This window comes from Molothrus ater, chromosome 1 (assembly GCF_012460135.2).
Source record: "Molothrus ater isolate BHLD 08-10-18 breed brown headed cowbird chromosome 1, BPBGC_Mater_1.1, whole genome shotgun sequence".
Lineage (NCBI taxonomy): Eukaryota > Metazoa > Chordata > Aves > Passeriformes > Icteridae > Molothrus > Molothrus ater.
In genome coordinates this window covers 129902844-129917839 of record NC_050478.2, presented here as the reverse complement: position 1 = coordinate 129917839, position 14996 = coordinate 129902844, and the positions used below count along the sequence as shown (strand labels likewise).

Sequence of the window (14996 nt, the reverse complement as noted above, 5' to 3'; positions counted from 1 at the left end):
CTAAAGAAAAACTATATTTCTTCCAGATTTAAGGTAATAGGATCCTAGGAGAAATAAGCATTCATCATCAGGCCTGTGGGAACAGACCTCAACTTTAACCCCACAATGTATTAAAGGACTATTCGTTCTCTTTTTACAGAAACTAATTATGTAAAATTTTTTTAATTCCATTTACATCACTTTACATGACCCTCTATCTTTTATATTCATTCTGTTACTGGGTTGTAGATCCAATTTTTGTCTAATACATTAAAGTGAACTATTTATTGCTTCAGCATTAGATATAATTCATTATGTGAGGAACAAATATTACCATCTAATTTTAATAGGTTTTTAGAAATTATCGTCTTTACCTTTTAGTCCTCCTGGATTTTTTTTTTAATCACCTTTTCTTACCTATAAAAGCTGTCTTTGATGTAGTCTTTCTGGATGCAAATGATGCAAGAACATGTCTATGAAGTACAGCTTTATAAAAATTGCCTTTAAATACTTATACACGCAAATTATGGATGATAATCTGTAATTAGTGGATTTAACTTTATAGTGAAGTCCGCTTTCTGCAGTAGTTTCTTGGGAAGGCATTGGGTTAGATGTGAAGTAATGGAGGTCCTTGATAATTCACCTTTATAAATAATTTCTGCACAAGACAGTATCCAAATAAACTAAGAAATGTTGTGTCCCACTGAAAGATAAAGTGAGAACTGGGGAGCTGGTGGGTTTCTCCTTCATGCCAGTCCCTCCACACATGATCTGGGGACCACGAGGGGCACAGCAGGGGACCTCAGCTCAGGTATAAAAAACAATAATCAGAACTGCACCAGGGCACTCTCTCCAGCCTTTTTTCCCCCACTGTTTGCAGAGGCAACAATTGTATCCATTACCAAGGTCAGCGGTTTGGAGAAACCTGGAAAATAGCAGCTACCAGAAACCCTCTAGAATAATACCTCCAGCAGGTGATAGATTAGTTGGAACAAATTGGAACCATTGCACTTCAGCAATCCTGGTTTCTTTCAAGCTGTTTTAAAAATGTCGTCATTTTAATACACAATATCAGCCCTGCGGAACAGTCCACAGCAGGTTAATTTGAATCATATGATGTATCACTGCCCTCAGCTGACATGAGCTCCGTTCCATGTGTGAAGCCATAATAAATCCATTCCCAACCGAGGCAAATTCCCTGTGAGAAGGTGAACTAATCCAGGCCTCACACTGGCATGTTAGCCCTCCGTAATTGAAAGCAGGGCCACCTGTTCCCAGCACAGTTAGCCTATAGAGAGAAAATTAGCATTAGATCAGATACTTAATATATTGAAAAATCATTCATACGACTTGCAAGTTCAGCTGTGGGCTGCTTAGCATGACATCATATATAAACCTAGGAATGTGCCCACTTGATCCCAGTTTAACAGTTTTGTTAACCATGGTGTTTGTTAACTTTGAAAGGAGAATTTTTTGATTTAATGAGAGCTGACACGTGAGAAGGGGAACTAGCCAGGGTGCAGACTTTTCTAATTAACTCTGGGTCATTTGCAAAACTTTTGAGCTTTCTAGTAGGGCTTTTTTTTCCCTTTTCTCTTTTACAAACAAGTTTTTAAAGCACTGACACTGTAGCCATGAAATGATATATATTTGATTAAGAGGGCAAAGAGAAATATTCCAAACAGGTGTACCAGCCTGTAGGTATTGCTTTGGACTTGACACATCTATTGTCTGTAATATCCGTGTAATAATGAGGAAAATCATCAAAGTAACTTTCTAAAAACACTGTCTACAACACTTATTTTAAATATCATTTCTTATATGTCTGAGTACAGAAAATGAAAACTACACACTGGACCCACATGGAGAAGTTGAAAAACATTTTCTTATAATCTTTTTCAGTCTATTTGCATTCTTTTAATGCTTATTTCAGACATTTGCTCAATTTTCAGAAACGTTCCTTTTTTTTTCTTCCCATGTGCTTCTTAATATAGATGTATTATTCAGAAGCTAAGCAGAAAATAGAGGGTTAGTATTTATGGGTTCTTTTCTTTTCCACAAACGTGCTCCATGACCTGGAACAATTTATTTCGTCTCACTATATTGTGCTTCATCTTCCCTGACTCTCTGTTAAGGGAGTTAATGTTTCCCTTAGCCTGGGTTTTCCTTTCATGATAGTGAAAATTATAATGGGGGCATCCTTCCTGATGCCCCCATTATAATTTTTGGCCTCAGCATTCAGCCCTTGGCACACTCCTGTATTGTACTGAGCTGCATTTGATAGCTGCACAGTTGCTTAATTTCAGTCAGCATCTACTGAATGACAGTAACCCTCCATTGTTTATTAATGGCATCTTTGGGCTTCTTGACCTACAACAATTTATCTTGGTTTACTTGTGCCAGTTTAAAAAAATTAATAGAATTGCATCACTCTGAGCCTTGTCTGAGATCTCAAAGCTGGAGCTGTTAATGCCCAAGTGTCACCTTCACATAATGTCAGTGACACACTAGGTCATGGAAGAAATTGTTATTCCTGCTGGGGAGCACCCAGCACAGTTCAGGGTGATTTAACTCCCTGAAGGCTCTAGTTTGCCATATTGACCTTGGAGTGCTGCTTCTGTGGGGCTGCAGCACAGACAGCAGCGGGTAGGAATACTGAGCAGTGACTACCAGTCTCTTCTAGACTAACTGGCATCTGTCTCACAGAAGCAGAATGCAAGATGGACTGCAGATGGCCTCTGAAGCCTAGTCTCAAGTTTCTTCCTCGTTTTCCCTTGATCCAAATTGGGAATGATGAATTAGAGGATAAAAACAATTAGTTGGGATTCTTCTTGCTTTTCAATTTCTCTTAATTTGTGTCTCTTTTGATGCTTGACCAGCCAATTGAGAACAGTACAACTGGTCTTTACATGTCTCTTTCCTTCCTATTTTTATAAATTTAATTTTTGCAATTCAGCCATTACCATTTGCTGAGGGGCCATCCTGACTCCAAATCAGAATCAGGGCTCAAGATTACCTTTACCTTCCTCATATTTCCTCTGCTTAAAGTCTCTACATCAGGATGGGTGGCTAAGGGAGAAAGAATACCACTGTTGGTAAACTCTTTCATGCCATCATCTGCTCCTCTCCTGTTTAGGACTAGGAAATTAAATCATCTTAAGAGTTTAGGATAAATAGTAGGGTTTTTTTCTACAGAAGTACTGTATATTAAGAAGTTTAATATTTTACAGCCTTCTTGGGGAAGGGGGGAGGGAGATCCATGTCCAACCTCAAGGAGAAAGATCTGGCCTTTTCTGTTTCAGCTGTGAGAAATAAAAGATCCACTGCTGAAACAATGTTGTGGAAAATTAATCAATTCTTAGAAAATGGCATATTTTTCTCTCACACATATCAGCATTTCTTGGTCTTTGAAAAGGCTGGGGTCTTATAAATGATAGAATCATTAAGTTTGGCAAAGACCTCCAAGATCATCAAGTCCAACCTTTGACCTAGCACTGCCATGGCAACTAAATCATAGCCTTAAGTGCCATGTCCAGTCATTCCTTAAATACTTCAAGGGATGGTGACTCTATCACCTCTCTGGGCAGCCCGTTCCAATGCCTGACCACCCTTTTCAGTGAAAAAATTCTTCCTGAACTGGACTTCCACTGGCACAGTTTGAGGCCATTTCCTCTTGTCCTGTCGCTAGTTGCCTGGTAGAAGAGGCCAATCCCCACCTGGCTCCAGTCTCCTTTCAGGAAGTTGTAGAGACCAGTAAGGTCCCCCTTGAGCCTCCTTTTCTCCAGGTTAAACAAGCCCAGCTCCCTCAGTAAATCTTGTCATAAGATTTACTCTCCAGACCCTTCACCAGCTTGATTGCCCTTCTCTGGACACTCTCCAGCCCCTCAATGTCCTTTGTCTAGTGAGGGGCCCAGAACTGGACACAGCACTTGACATGTGGCCTCACCAGTGCCCAGTACTGGGGGCAGTTGTTGCCCTGGTCCTGCTGGCCACACTATTGGTGATACAACCAGGATGCCTTTGGCCTCCTTGGCCACCTGGGCATGCTGGCTCCTGTTCAGCTCTTGTCAACCAGCACCCACGAGTCCTTTTCCAAGAAGCAGCTTTCCAGACACCTTTCCCCCAAGCTATAGCACTGTATAGGATTGTTGTGACACAAGTGCAGGGCTCATATTTCACCTTTTGAACCTCATAGACTTGGCCTATTGATCCAGCATGTCCTTATTCAGCTTATGACTGATTTTCATGGCATTTACTCTCTGGTGTCTAAGATTAAGAAAATACTATGGTAGTTTTTAAGTCATAGAAGTAGTAACATTTTGTACATTAACTTATGGCATATATTAGAATAAGTCCACTGAAGCTCCCAGCTTCAGTAAGCTGGAATTTACCTGGACCAACAATGCTAGGAGCTTTCATTATTTTTGTGTTGCTTGTTCATCCTTAGCCTTCCAAATAAAAAGTCCTTTTGAGTAACATCATTATCCCACGTTCACAGATGAAAATTATATCTTCCCAATACAAATTTGAATGTTATGGAGAACAAGAATAAAATACTTAGAACCCTGAATTTTTTTATCTGAAGCTCTAAGTAATAAAATGACAAAGAAAGAAATTGCTTCAGACAGAAATTTCAGAATGCTGCTCATAGGTTTCTTTTTATAGTTGTTATGATTTAGTTCAAACAGGCCATATTGAATCCATTGGGTTTTTTGTAATAGATTTCAAAATACATAATAAATGTAAGTAATATGATGACTAACGGGTCAAGTGAAGTTGGAACTTTTAAAATGAGAAAATAGCTGGAAACGGTTTTCAGGAAACTATTCCAGTTGATTTTTGGTCCCCCACAAGGTGTACATTAACATAAAACTCTGTAGAATCGCCTCTGGGACCTGAATTCCCTCTCTGATTTCATTATTCCAAAGTGTTTCTTTTTCCTCCACTGTTAAGTCATCTCCTGGTGTGGTGGGAGCATATAATAAGTGTAATTTATTTATATTTATCTAATCTCCTTTTAACTCACTAGTTATTTCATCATTCTGTTTCCTAGCTGCTGTTCAGAAAGATGTGAAGGCTAATTAGAAACTAATAATTGAAATACATGGATTTACTGAGCAATCTAAAGAGAAGTAGTGAAGAAATTGAGGAAGAGAAAGAGCAATTCAAATTCTACACTCAAATGCTGTACTGTAATCAAAAATTGCTTTGATACCAAGTAGTTCCCTCTGCTTTAAGCATAACAGAAATAACTCACTTGATGCACTCAATTTGCAAGCACAGTAAATTTTTCTCTTTTTTTTGCTGGAAATAGATAACACCTGGCAAAATAAGTTATTGCTAATGCATCTTAAATCTAAAGAATGCATTGGGTTATAATTTTGGTAGCCAGTCATTAATAGGCGAAGGAGAAGGCGTTGTTATTGAGGCGTTAAAGATGACTTTGAACTACCTTTTGCTCTGTGTTGATTCTGATGTAATTTTGGGCAATTCAAAGAGTTAGTGGAGTTACAGGAAGCCTGTGTTTTCCTACGGGTATAGAATCTGCACAGTGTTATGTGCTGTTCTTCCCAGGTGTTTAAAATAATCTAAAAAAAACAGTTACACTTGGATTTTGCACCCCAAAAAATTTATTCCAGTTGAATCTGTGTGATTCATAGATTTTAAAGCTCTTTTTAGTGCATTTTGACTGTCTGGTGAAGCAGCTGAATATCTATCTTCATCAACTCCTATAAATAGCTCTTCATGTTTCATCAGTTTTCATTGTTCTGTCCATCACTTAAATATATTTTCCTTAGCAGGAATGTTAAAGTTTCTTTTACATTCCTAATGATAATGTATAAAAGAGGTCAAAGACTAAAGATTGCTCAATTGTGTTTCTTCTTTTCTTTTTGAATGTTTTACTTAAAATACCAAAGAATCTCTTTACATAATCTTTAACCAGTTGTAAAAATAACCTGTATCATTATGAGATAGTTAAAATATTTTGTGAAGGTTCCAAAGTCACAGTTTCTGCAATTATGCTTCTGGCTGCCACCACATTCTGTCAGGGCTGATTTACTGGATAATAATAATTTCATACAAAACTTTGTCAAGTTATCAGTCATGACAGCATTTTTCTGTGTGACACGCACAGTTTCCAAACAGAAAAGAGGGAAGTCATTTGCATTTCTCTGGTGTCCTGGTGGCCCTATTTTTATTGCCTTCTTGGATGAGTGGCCAAGAGCAGTGATAAAAGCACAGGCCCAAGTGCCCAGTATGTTCCAGCACTGAGCTGCACCAGTACCCTGTGTCTTCTCCAAAAGGAGCTTCTGCCTTTGTGGTCATCTCCTTTGCCATCCTTCACACTCAGTTTTTGGGTGTGTTAAGCTTTGGTCTAAGCCCTTGGCATCTGCTGAGTCAACTTAGGTCTAAGAAGTTTTTGGGTGTCAGGGAGGTTTCTTGGGTTTTTTCCCCCCTTCTGAAATATATTACCATAGGAAAGTGCTGGCAATTAGATGTGTATTAGATAAAGAAATTGGATGTGAAAGTTGCCATACCAAGGAATAAGGGTCCTCCTTTACTAACTTAGAAACTCAATTATTTAGCAAAAGCAATAAATAGCATTTGTTTATTTTACTCCTTTATTACTGCAGTAGTAAGGGAGAAATTTAAATTTATAAGGCAGTTGTTTAGTTGTTTTTTTAACATTTCATTTTAAAAACAGCCCATTTGACTATTGTAAGTAAATTAATGTCATAATGTCACATGGGTCTCTAAATTCTTCCTAACTCCTTTCTTTATTCAAAGGAAGGAGAAGTCCAGTGAAGTCTGCATAGAAGGCAGACAAATCTTAGGATATTCCAAGTGCCAAGAGGATAGGGAGTTTTTCCAAAGTATTATGACATTTTTCTTCCTGTGATTTTAATTAAAATGTCAATACATAAGGATTTTGGAAAATCTTTTAAGTTGATCTTTTGTGGTTTTGGATGCCTGAAAATCTTCACAGAATAACTGAGGTTGAAGAAGACCTCTGAGATCATTGAGTCCAACCTTTGATCAACACCATGTCAACTAGACCTTGATTAAGTGCTATGTCCAGTTGCTTCTTGAACACTTCCAGGGATGGTGACTCCATCACCTTCCTGGGCAGCCAGTTTCAGTGTTTAACAACCCTCTCCAATCCTGTTTTCTTCTAATCCCCAGCTTTCTAACTTTGGTACTTGCCTTCCTGCTAGGCCCACATATTAGCTAGTGTTTTGCCAGTTCCTAGTTTAGTGTGGAAGGCTTTCAGTGCAAGAGAAAGCATTTTCAGAAAACCAGTAATTAAAGTTCTTAGTTCAAAATAGCTTTCCAGACTTAAATATCAGGTAGCTGTAGCTTGTGGAATAGTGCAGACATTTTTCTAATATTGTTTTGGTTTTTTTTAGTTCAGGTATGACAGATCTTACACAGCCATTAATAAATTTCTCTTATCTTTGTAGAAAATGTGCCAGATATTTCTGGGGGGAGGGGATCAGAAAAGTACTTTGCCACATGCCTGTGAATCTCTGAAATCAGTATAAACCTGCTCTTAAAAGCAGCTCTGAAACTCGGTCCCTACAACCCTTTAGCGTTGGTGTAAAAATTTACCTAAAGAATGGGAAAATCAAGCTCATTAGTTTGCATCAGTGTTAGAAGTAAGATGTGGTCCTGGACAACTTGAAACTAGTTTCTATGAAATATTCATTAATCTGTGTAAAACCTTCAACAGACAGTGTTTCCTGTATATATTTATAATGAAACTCAAAACTAAGTAGTGCTGTTTGAACATTTCATCTAGTTTAGATATATGCACAGAATTTTAATCACTTTTGGTTCATGGGGTTGGGGCAGTGGCAGTCAAACAGCAAAGGGAAAAGCCCTTTTCCCACTAACTAGAGTAGCTGTCTCATTACTGGTAAAAAACTGAATTTGAAATGAAAAATCCTAAAAACTAAGTTAAAAGCTGGATTTCTGTAAGGAATTGTTGCGTACTGATGCTACGGCACAGAAATAAGTTTCTCCCTTCATAAAATCCTGCTTCCTATCTGTGAAATAATTTTGCCAATTTCTACATCTCAGCTACCAAGATATGACTATTAACAATGTTGTTCATATTAATTGTGGTTCCTAAAAATTCTGTGAGTCTTTTAATAGTCTGAGAAACACCAAAATCCTTTTTGGTGAGGAGATGAAAAACATTTTAAAAATAAAAATGACTTTAAAAAAAATTTTAAAGCAATACATTATTCCACTCTCCCTGGAAAATGAAGAAATCTAAATGTACCTCAGTTTTTGTATTTGCTTTTTATTTCACATTTCATCTTGAAAATGCATTGAAGACTGCTGCATATGAACTGTGTAGGAAACAACACAATACACATGTTATTCACTCATTTAAATGTGTTGAAAATGTTCGCTGTTAGCTTTGGAGTTTAGTCAAATAGTTCTTCTGGATATAAAACTCAAGAGAATGTGAAGTATATTTTTATTCTTACACAAAAGAACTAATGTATCTCCCCTCCTACACACTCAAATAAAGTGTGTGTGTTTCTGTGGTGATCCCTGGGAAGAAACGAGATAAAATCCACTTTGTACCCTGTTTCTTCCTTTAAAACTGTTCATAGTGATGTTTGCTTATAGTATTTTTCATTATATTTTAATTCAGATTTATTGCTAAAAATGCTGTTTTGTTATGTTTTAACATTGATTCAGTCCTTGTAATGAAACATGGTGGAAATATGATGGAAAAGCTATTTCCACTCAATGCTTATATTTGCACACAGCTTGAATAATTGCACTATCGCTTATCACGTTTCTTTCTCCAATTCTCCCCTACAGCTGACATAAATGTGGACATATCAAAACCTTTGAAAGCAAATCTCAGTTTTGCCAGACTTGACCAAATAAACCAGTTCTTGAAGAAAATCATAACCACAAATGAAGATGTGCCCAGGAAGGAGGCTGCTTCATCAGCTGGCATTATTCCAGATGAGGACATCACTTTGATATCCAGACACCCCAGTACAAAGGACTTTCTACCTGCAGCCCACACCAGCACTGTGCAAAAGGCTTCAATGCAAGAAAATTTGTGGCAAGCCCTTTCCTGCTTCCAGAAAATTTCCATTCACACTGTTCAAATGGTTGTTTTGATGGAAACCATCCCACACCCCAGCAAACCTTGTTTGTTAGTCTCTTTCTCAAACCTCAGTGGAAGCCTGAACATTAAAAGTGGACATAAAACTGCAGGTAAGAGGGTTTTTTTTGAAGTTGGAAGAGCTACTGGTTTGTGTAAGTGGTGGTCTAGTGACCATTTCAAAGTGTGGTGCATTGCAGGGAACTGTTCCAGCCAACATCATAAATCCACAACAGAGAATAGCAAATCCCTGATAGACTCTATTACCCAAGTTCTCCTTTCTGTGAGGGAGCACCCAAGAATGATTAATTCTGTAGTTAATATCCCCTAGCTTGTAATTACTAATTTATTGATGGAATTCTGGCTGAAATGGTGATTATGAGAACCACCCCTCTGGTATTCCAATAATTTAGCACATAATTCAAAGGGCAAAATTTTGACAGTTTTCACTCTTTAACTAGATTTTCTTGTTAGGACCTTTGTTTCTGTCTTAAAAAAAATGTAAAAATAATTGTTCAGAGCCCTGACAGGTGCTACTATGTAAATATTGGGTCATGCTGTTATTCTTCTCCAGATTTATGAAGTTTTCAATTTTTACATGTTTCCTCTGCACACCTGAGAGTCACACAGGGAAAATAGGCACTCTGGCCTCATTACTGAAGCACTGCAAAGAAGCTTTATGCCTCGGGTACAATTAACCAGATACCAGAGACTCATTTAAAATAGATATTTTGAGAGTCATTGTAAATTGTTTTATTAGCATTTCAATAAAATTAATAAGATGGTATATTTCCATGGTGTGGAGATGAGCCAGATGTAGGTAGTTGGAAGAGTAGTTTGAGAGGCAGAATGGTCTCTAGCTGAGAGGAACAAGTTGTTGGCCAGCTGAGGTGGTGATTTATTTCTTTTTCATCAGAAATATTTTTCCTCAGGCCAACAAGTTCCAGTTCTTCTTTATTGTTTTAAAAGTTAAAAATGAAAAATTTAAGGTTCATAGGACATGAAAACCCGTGAAAGTGCTGGGGCCAGAAACTTTTGATTTATCCATTAATAAACAGCAGTGCAGGCAGGAACAGTGCCTGTGTTCCCACGCTTTTCCACTCTGATAACAACTCCAGCATAGAAGGAACTGCAACTGAGAAAAGCCTTTATAATGTGCTTTAAATAGTTTTAGTTCTGTTTCTGTTTCATAATCCTCTTCCCTTCCATGGGTTCCCCTCTATCATTTGTGCATTATCTGTCCCATGGTACGTTATGGTGTCCACATCATGCTTCGATACATCAAAGCCGGGCTGCTCCCTCACTGTTCTATAAAGCAATTTGGCAAACTCACACTGTATTTCACATACCCTGGAGGTTTTCATCCTCCCAGAAGGAGGACCTACCTTGCCCTGCATGTTAAGTCTCAGAAACATTTTCAGCTATGAAGTTCTGTTTCTTAATTCTTCTGGCAGTCTGAGGAAATCAATCTTTATTTTACGCGGTGTAAGCCATACATGAATCTTCAGTATGGTCATAGTCTGGCAGGCATTGTGAAGTGGAGCAATACTGATGTCAAATCTAATGAAAATGGACATTAGTCATTCTATATAAAGAACTTCCATAACCAGAAAATTAGTAGACATCAGCAGACGCTTTTCACATTTTTTTCCAGTTAAAAATACTTTATCTCTGCTTTATAAGAAGAAAAGTACATCTGCATGAGGTTTTGCATACTGTTGTGATGGTGCAATAAATTAAGTTGTAATTAGAGCAAAAGACACACTTCCACAAAAGTGATTGAAATTGTCAAAAAATCTTTTAAGAAATTGCTTGGATTTTTTTTTTATGGTTGTGAATCTGAATTTAAAGTGCTGATAGAAACCAAGGTGGAAATTAATGACTTCAGGAGAGAAGATAAAATACTCCGTTTGGGGGAAATGGTATTATAATCTAATGTTAAAAATCCTTTAGAAGAATACCACAGTTGCTAACTAGATTTGTTTTATTATTACAAAGAAATTATGCAAGCTAACCCAATTTTTAAAAGTTTTTAGCTATGTCTTGAAAGGAAGGAGCATTTAAATACCTCAGTTCTTCACTACTGTTCTTTTTATAAAAGGTTTTATAGATACACCTTTTGAGCTGAACAGGGTTAATGTCAGGGTTTTTTAATAGAATGAAACTAATACGTGAATACTTCCCTGTGTCTTTGATTTTACAGTCGAATAACTATTGTGACCATCTGCAGCAGCTGCATTTTACGAATTATTTGCTGAACCAAGCTAAGCGCAATGACAAAAGTAGTCATCTCAGATGTACTGTTAAAACAGAGGAAGAAAAAGGAGCATTGCTTGCCTTTTGTACAGTATGGCCATCTGCTGTACAGATGTTATTATATAGAATGACTTCAGATACAATAATTGTAGAAAATTTTCATTAAAACCTCAACAATTTGCACTTGTTTACTTGAATCTGCATAACTCCCCAGTGAGACAACACAATACGCTTGGGGTTTCTTTGGTTCTCGCTAGCTTACTCTTTGATCCTTTTTGATGTGCTGACTTTAATAAACATAGTTAAAAACGCTATTCAAAAACATCATGGAAAAAACTACAAAGGAACAATTATAGCAGTAGAAACTACTCTAATCCCTTACTTACGCAAGCTATTTTTAGTGAAATATGGTTTTTTACACGTTTTATGTGGCAGTGTTTTATAAACAGTGTAAATGACCCCTTTTCCAGATGAGGTTCAATGCAGGAGATGAAGTTGTTTTGTAAGGAATCCTATTTGCTAGGAATTATTGAGCAAAACAAAATCTCACAAGAATATATATTGTCGGCATTTTCCTTCCCTTATAGGGGGAAAATAAAAGTGCATGACCTTGTGTATTGCTTTCATTTCTTTTCAGCTGAAATTAAGAAGAAAGCTTGCTATCCAACTTATTTGTCTTTTAATTATCAGTTTTCCCTCTAGACTGTACTAGTTTAATCATCGAAACTAAAGGCATTCTAGTTTCATTTTTCTTCTTAAATTCTTACGAAACTTAAGTTTTAGCTTCTGAAAAGAATTGGGGCTAATTAGTTGAATGATTTCACTTCTAACAAAATTAATTAGAAGTGTTGAACACTCACATTGCAATTGGATAAAACTAAGACACCTCTATTTTTATATATACTGCTGCGCTGTTGTACAACCCCAAACCCTTAGTGTGTCAAGGGACTTCATCTTTTGGACATTTTTCAGGTTTTAGTACAACAGTTACTTATAACAACATGGTTACTATTTCTGTTAGAATACTTATGTTCCTCTCTGTACTCATGTTTAAATACTCACTATTTTGGTTTTAGTAAAATACTACTGTTGTAGACTGTATTCCAGTGTACTGGCACAAAAAGAAAAAATAATAAAACAAAACAAAATCCCTTTAAAAAAATAATAATTTTAATTTAAAAGAGGTTACCATTATAGTTTTCCTGATGCCCTTAAGGGTGGGACTTCATCATAGTGATGTTCAATAAAACAATTATCTCTAGTCATTTTATATTTTGTGGCTTGGAGTTAAAACTTGTACCCATTTTTTTGAAAACCAAACACTTAGCTTGGCAGTGTATTTGTACTGTTGATGAAAACCCTAACTCCAAGAACTGCTGTTAGACCTCATTCAGTGATTTTTCTCTTCTGAAGTACATGGCATCTTCCACAAATGCTTAGAGCTCGAGTCCCATGTACCCAGTCAGATCTGAGATCACTTGGTACCGTGCTTGAGGTGTGTGACTCACTCCTTAACTGTCACAGGGCATTAGAATTGAATAAGTTTTAGCAAGAAATACTAGAAAATAGAATGCAAGTCTAAACATATGGCTTTCAGTTAGTTCAGGTTTGTAGTTGAAATTAGCACTACCTACCTGCCAAAAGAGCAGATAAATTAAGAGAAGTTGAGGACCGTTCTTTCCCCAAAGTGAAAGACAGCAAGAAGCCTGTAGCCTCTCAGTGGAGCCTTATTTTACTCTGGCTGGACACGGGAGGGAAGTCGTGCTGCTCAGTGTCTGAACTGAGAGAGTTACGGACATAAAATATTCCAAAGATCATACACAGAATTCCCCAGCCCTTTGTCCCATATGTAGAAATGATTACTTTAGCATATAAATAAGGGGGAAAAAAATAAACACTAGTTGAGCCTATGATAATTGCAAGTATTTTTACTAAACCTGAAAATAATTACATACTTGAGATACTTTACAGTACTTTTAGAAATTAAATGCAGATATGAACTGGTATAGCATGAAGACCAAACTTCAATTTGGAGTTAACTAACTCCCCCGAGAAAACTTTGCTAAGGCGTTGTCATAGCCTTTGGATGCTGCAGATATGCAAGTTAGCCCATGGGGAAATAAAACTTTAAATTAGATATGACTACCTAAAATAATATGCAGCAGTAACAAGCCATTTACAACACCCAGAAGGCGTTTGTTACTTTTAGAAAGAAATATAAACTCTTTCCAACACTTGAACAATAGGAAATTAATTCTCTGTCAGTAAAAGCCAGAGGACAAACTAAATATTTAAATGGCCACTGAGGACTGAGGTGGAAGTGCAGCTTGTAGACAGCTATACAAATCACTAACAAACCTTAATGAATATTGGGTGTGGGCATCGGGGTCCTGTCAGATTTGACACCGTGTCCCAAGTAGCTTAAATCCAACACTCAAGGAAAGGTGGAGACCTCATCAGGTCTCTAACATCTGGGATTTTATTTGTCATTTTGGCATATCCTGCAAGCACAAAAGAAAGAGTAAAAGGGGATTATCCTGACAATGAAATGAGTTACTGAATCTTGTGATAATGAAAAGCAGAAGAATTCTAATTCCTTTCTATAGTCCCTGAGGTGGAGGTGCGTTTATAGTTCTGCAGGAGTATAATGTAGGAGGGAAGAACAGATGGCCTGAAATCCATGAAACAAGACACCATCTAATCCCGGGACTGAGTACCAGTATTAATCCTGGTCAGATTCCCTACTGATACTTTGTAATAGGGTTCAGAATTGCTACTGATGAACTAGCATGTTAACTTCAGAGAGTAAAAAAAAGAATTAAAAGTTCCTTGAAGGTTTTTTGTTCAACCTTCTTTTGTTCAAGACAGTGTGCACTAATTTTGTAGACCTGCATTTGCTATCTGAGTAACTCAGCTTTAAAAGTATTTCAGATTAAATATGATTCAGAACAAATACGGTTGGGTTTTTAATCTCTTCAGTTTTTATTGTGAAATTAGTTACATATTTTTTGCAACTGGAATTTCTTTTGATAGTGGGATCCCAGTGTGTATGTGGTGATAGTAGGTGATACAGTATTTACGTGGAAGTCAATTTAATAGACTGTTTAAATTCACGAGACAATAGATATAACAGTGAAAGCTAGATGTTTTCTTTATACACTTTATGCTTTCTGTGATGTTCTTCTGGTTCAGTCTTCATTTTTCACTGTGAGGTATAGGACACAGAGTGGAGCAGTGGCCGAATAAAAAGCAAAAAAACCCAGGCTAGATGAGTGTCCAGCCAACCTCCAGCCAGTAAGGCACTTCCCCAACACGAAGTCAGGGCCTTGTGCCCAAGGCGATGTCAAGCCTTGCGGACGTCGGCCGCTGGGATTCTCCAAGGTCGCAGGACGAAAGGAAGAGGCGACTCTCAGTCTCTTCGGGGTAGGAGGTTTTATTGGTAGGGGATGCAGGGGGTAGCGAGGAAGAAGCTGAGAGCCCCGAAGCAGGGAAAGCCTCGGGTTTTAAAGAGGGCGGGAGGGGTGAAAGATAGCAAATCAGAGAAGGATACACTAAGGATTGGCATAATCGGAGAACCAATCAAACACGGTTGTGGGAGGGACCCTGGCCCCTAACCCAATCACCC

At 37.5% G+C, this 14996-nt stretch overlaps 1 protein-coding gene across 1 annotated transcript in view; it reads left to right on the top strand.

The window, feature by feature from the left end:
• Positions 1-14996, top strand: part of VPS13B (vacuolar protein sorting 13 homolog B) — a 433772-nt gene that overhangs the window by 329582 nt on the left and 89194 nt on the right. The window contains exon 36 of the mRNA XM_036379056.2: positions 8821-9228. Coding sequence (XP_036234949.1) covers positions 8821-9228 — 408 coding nt within the window. The remainder of the gene's footprint in view (positions 1-8820; positions 9229-14996) is intronic.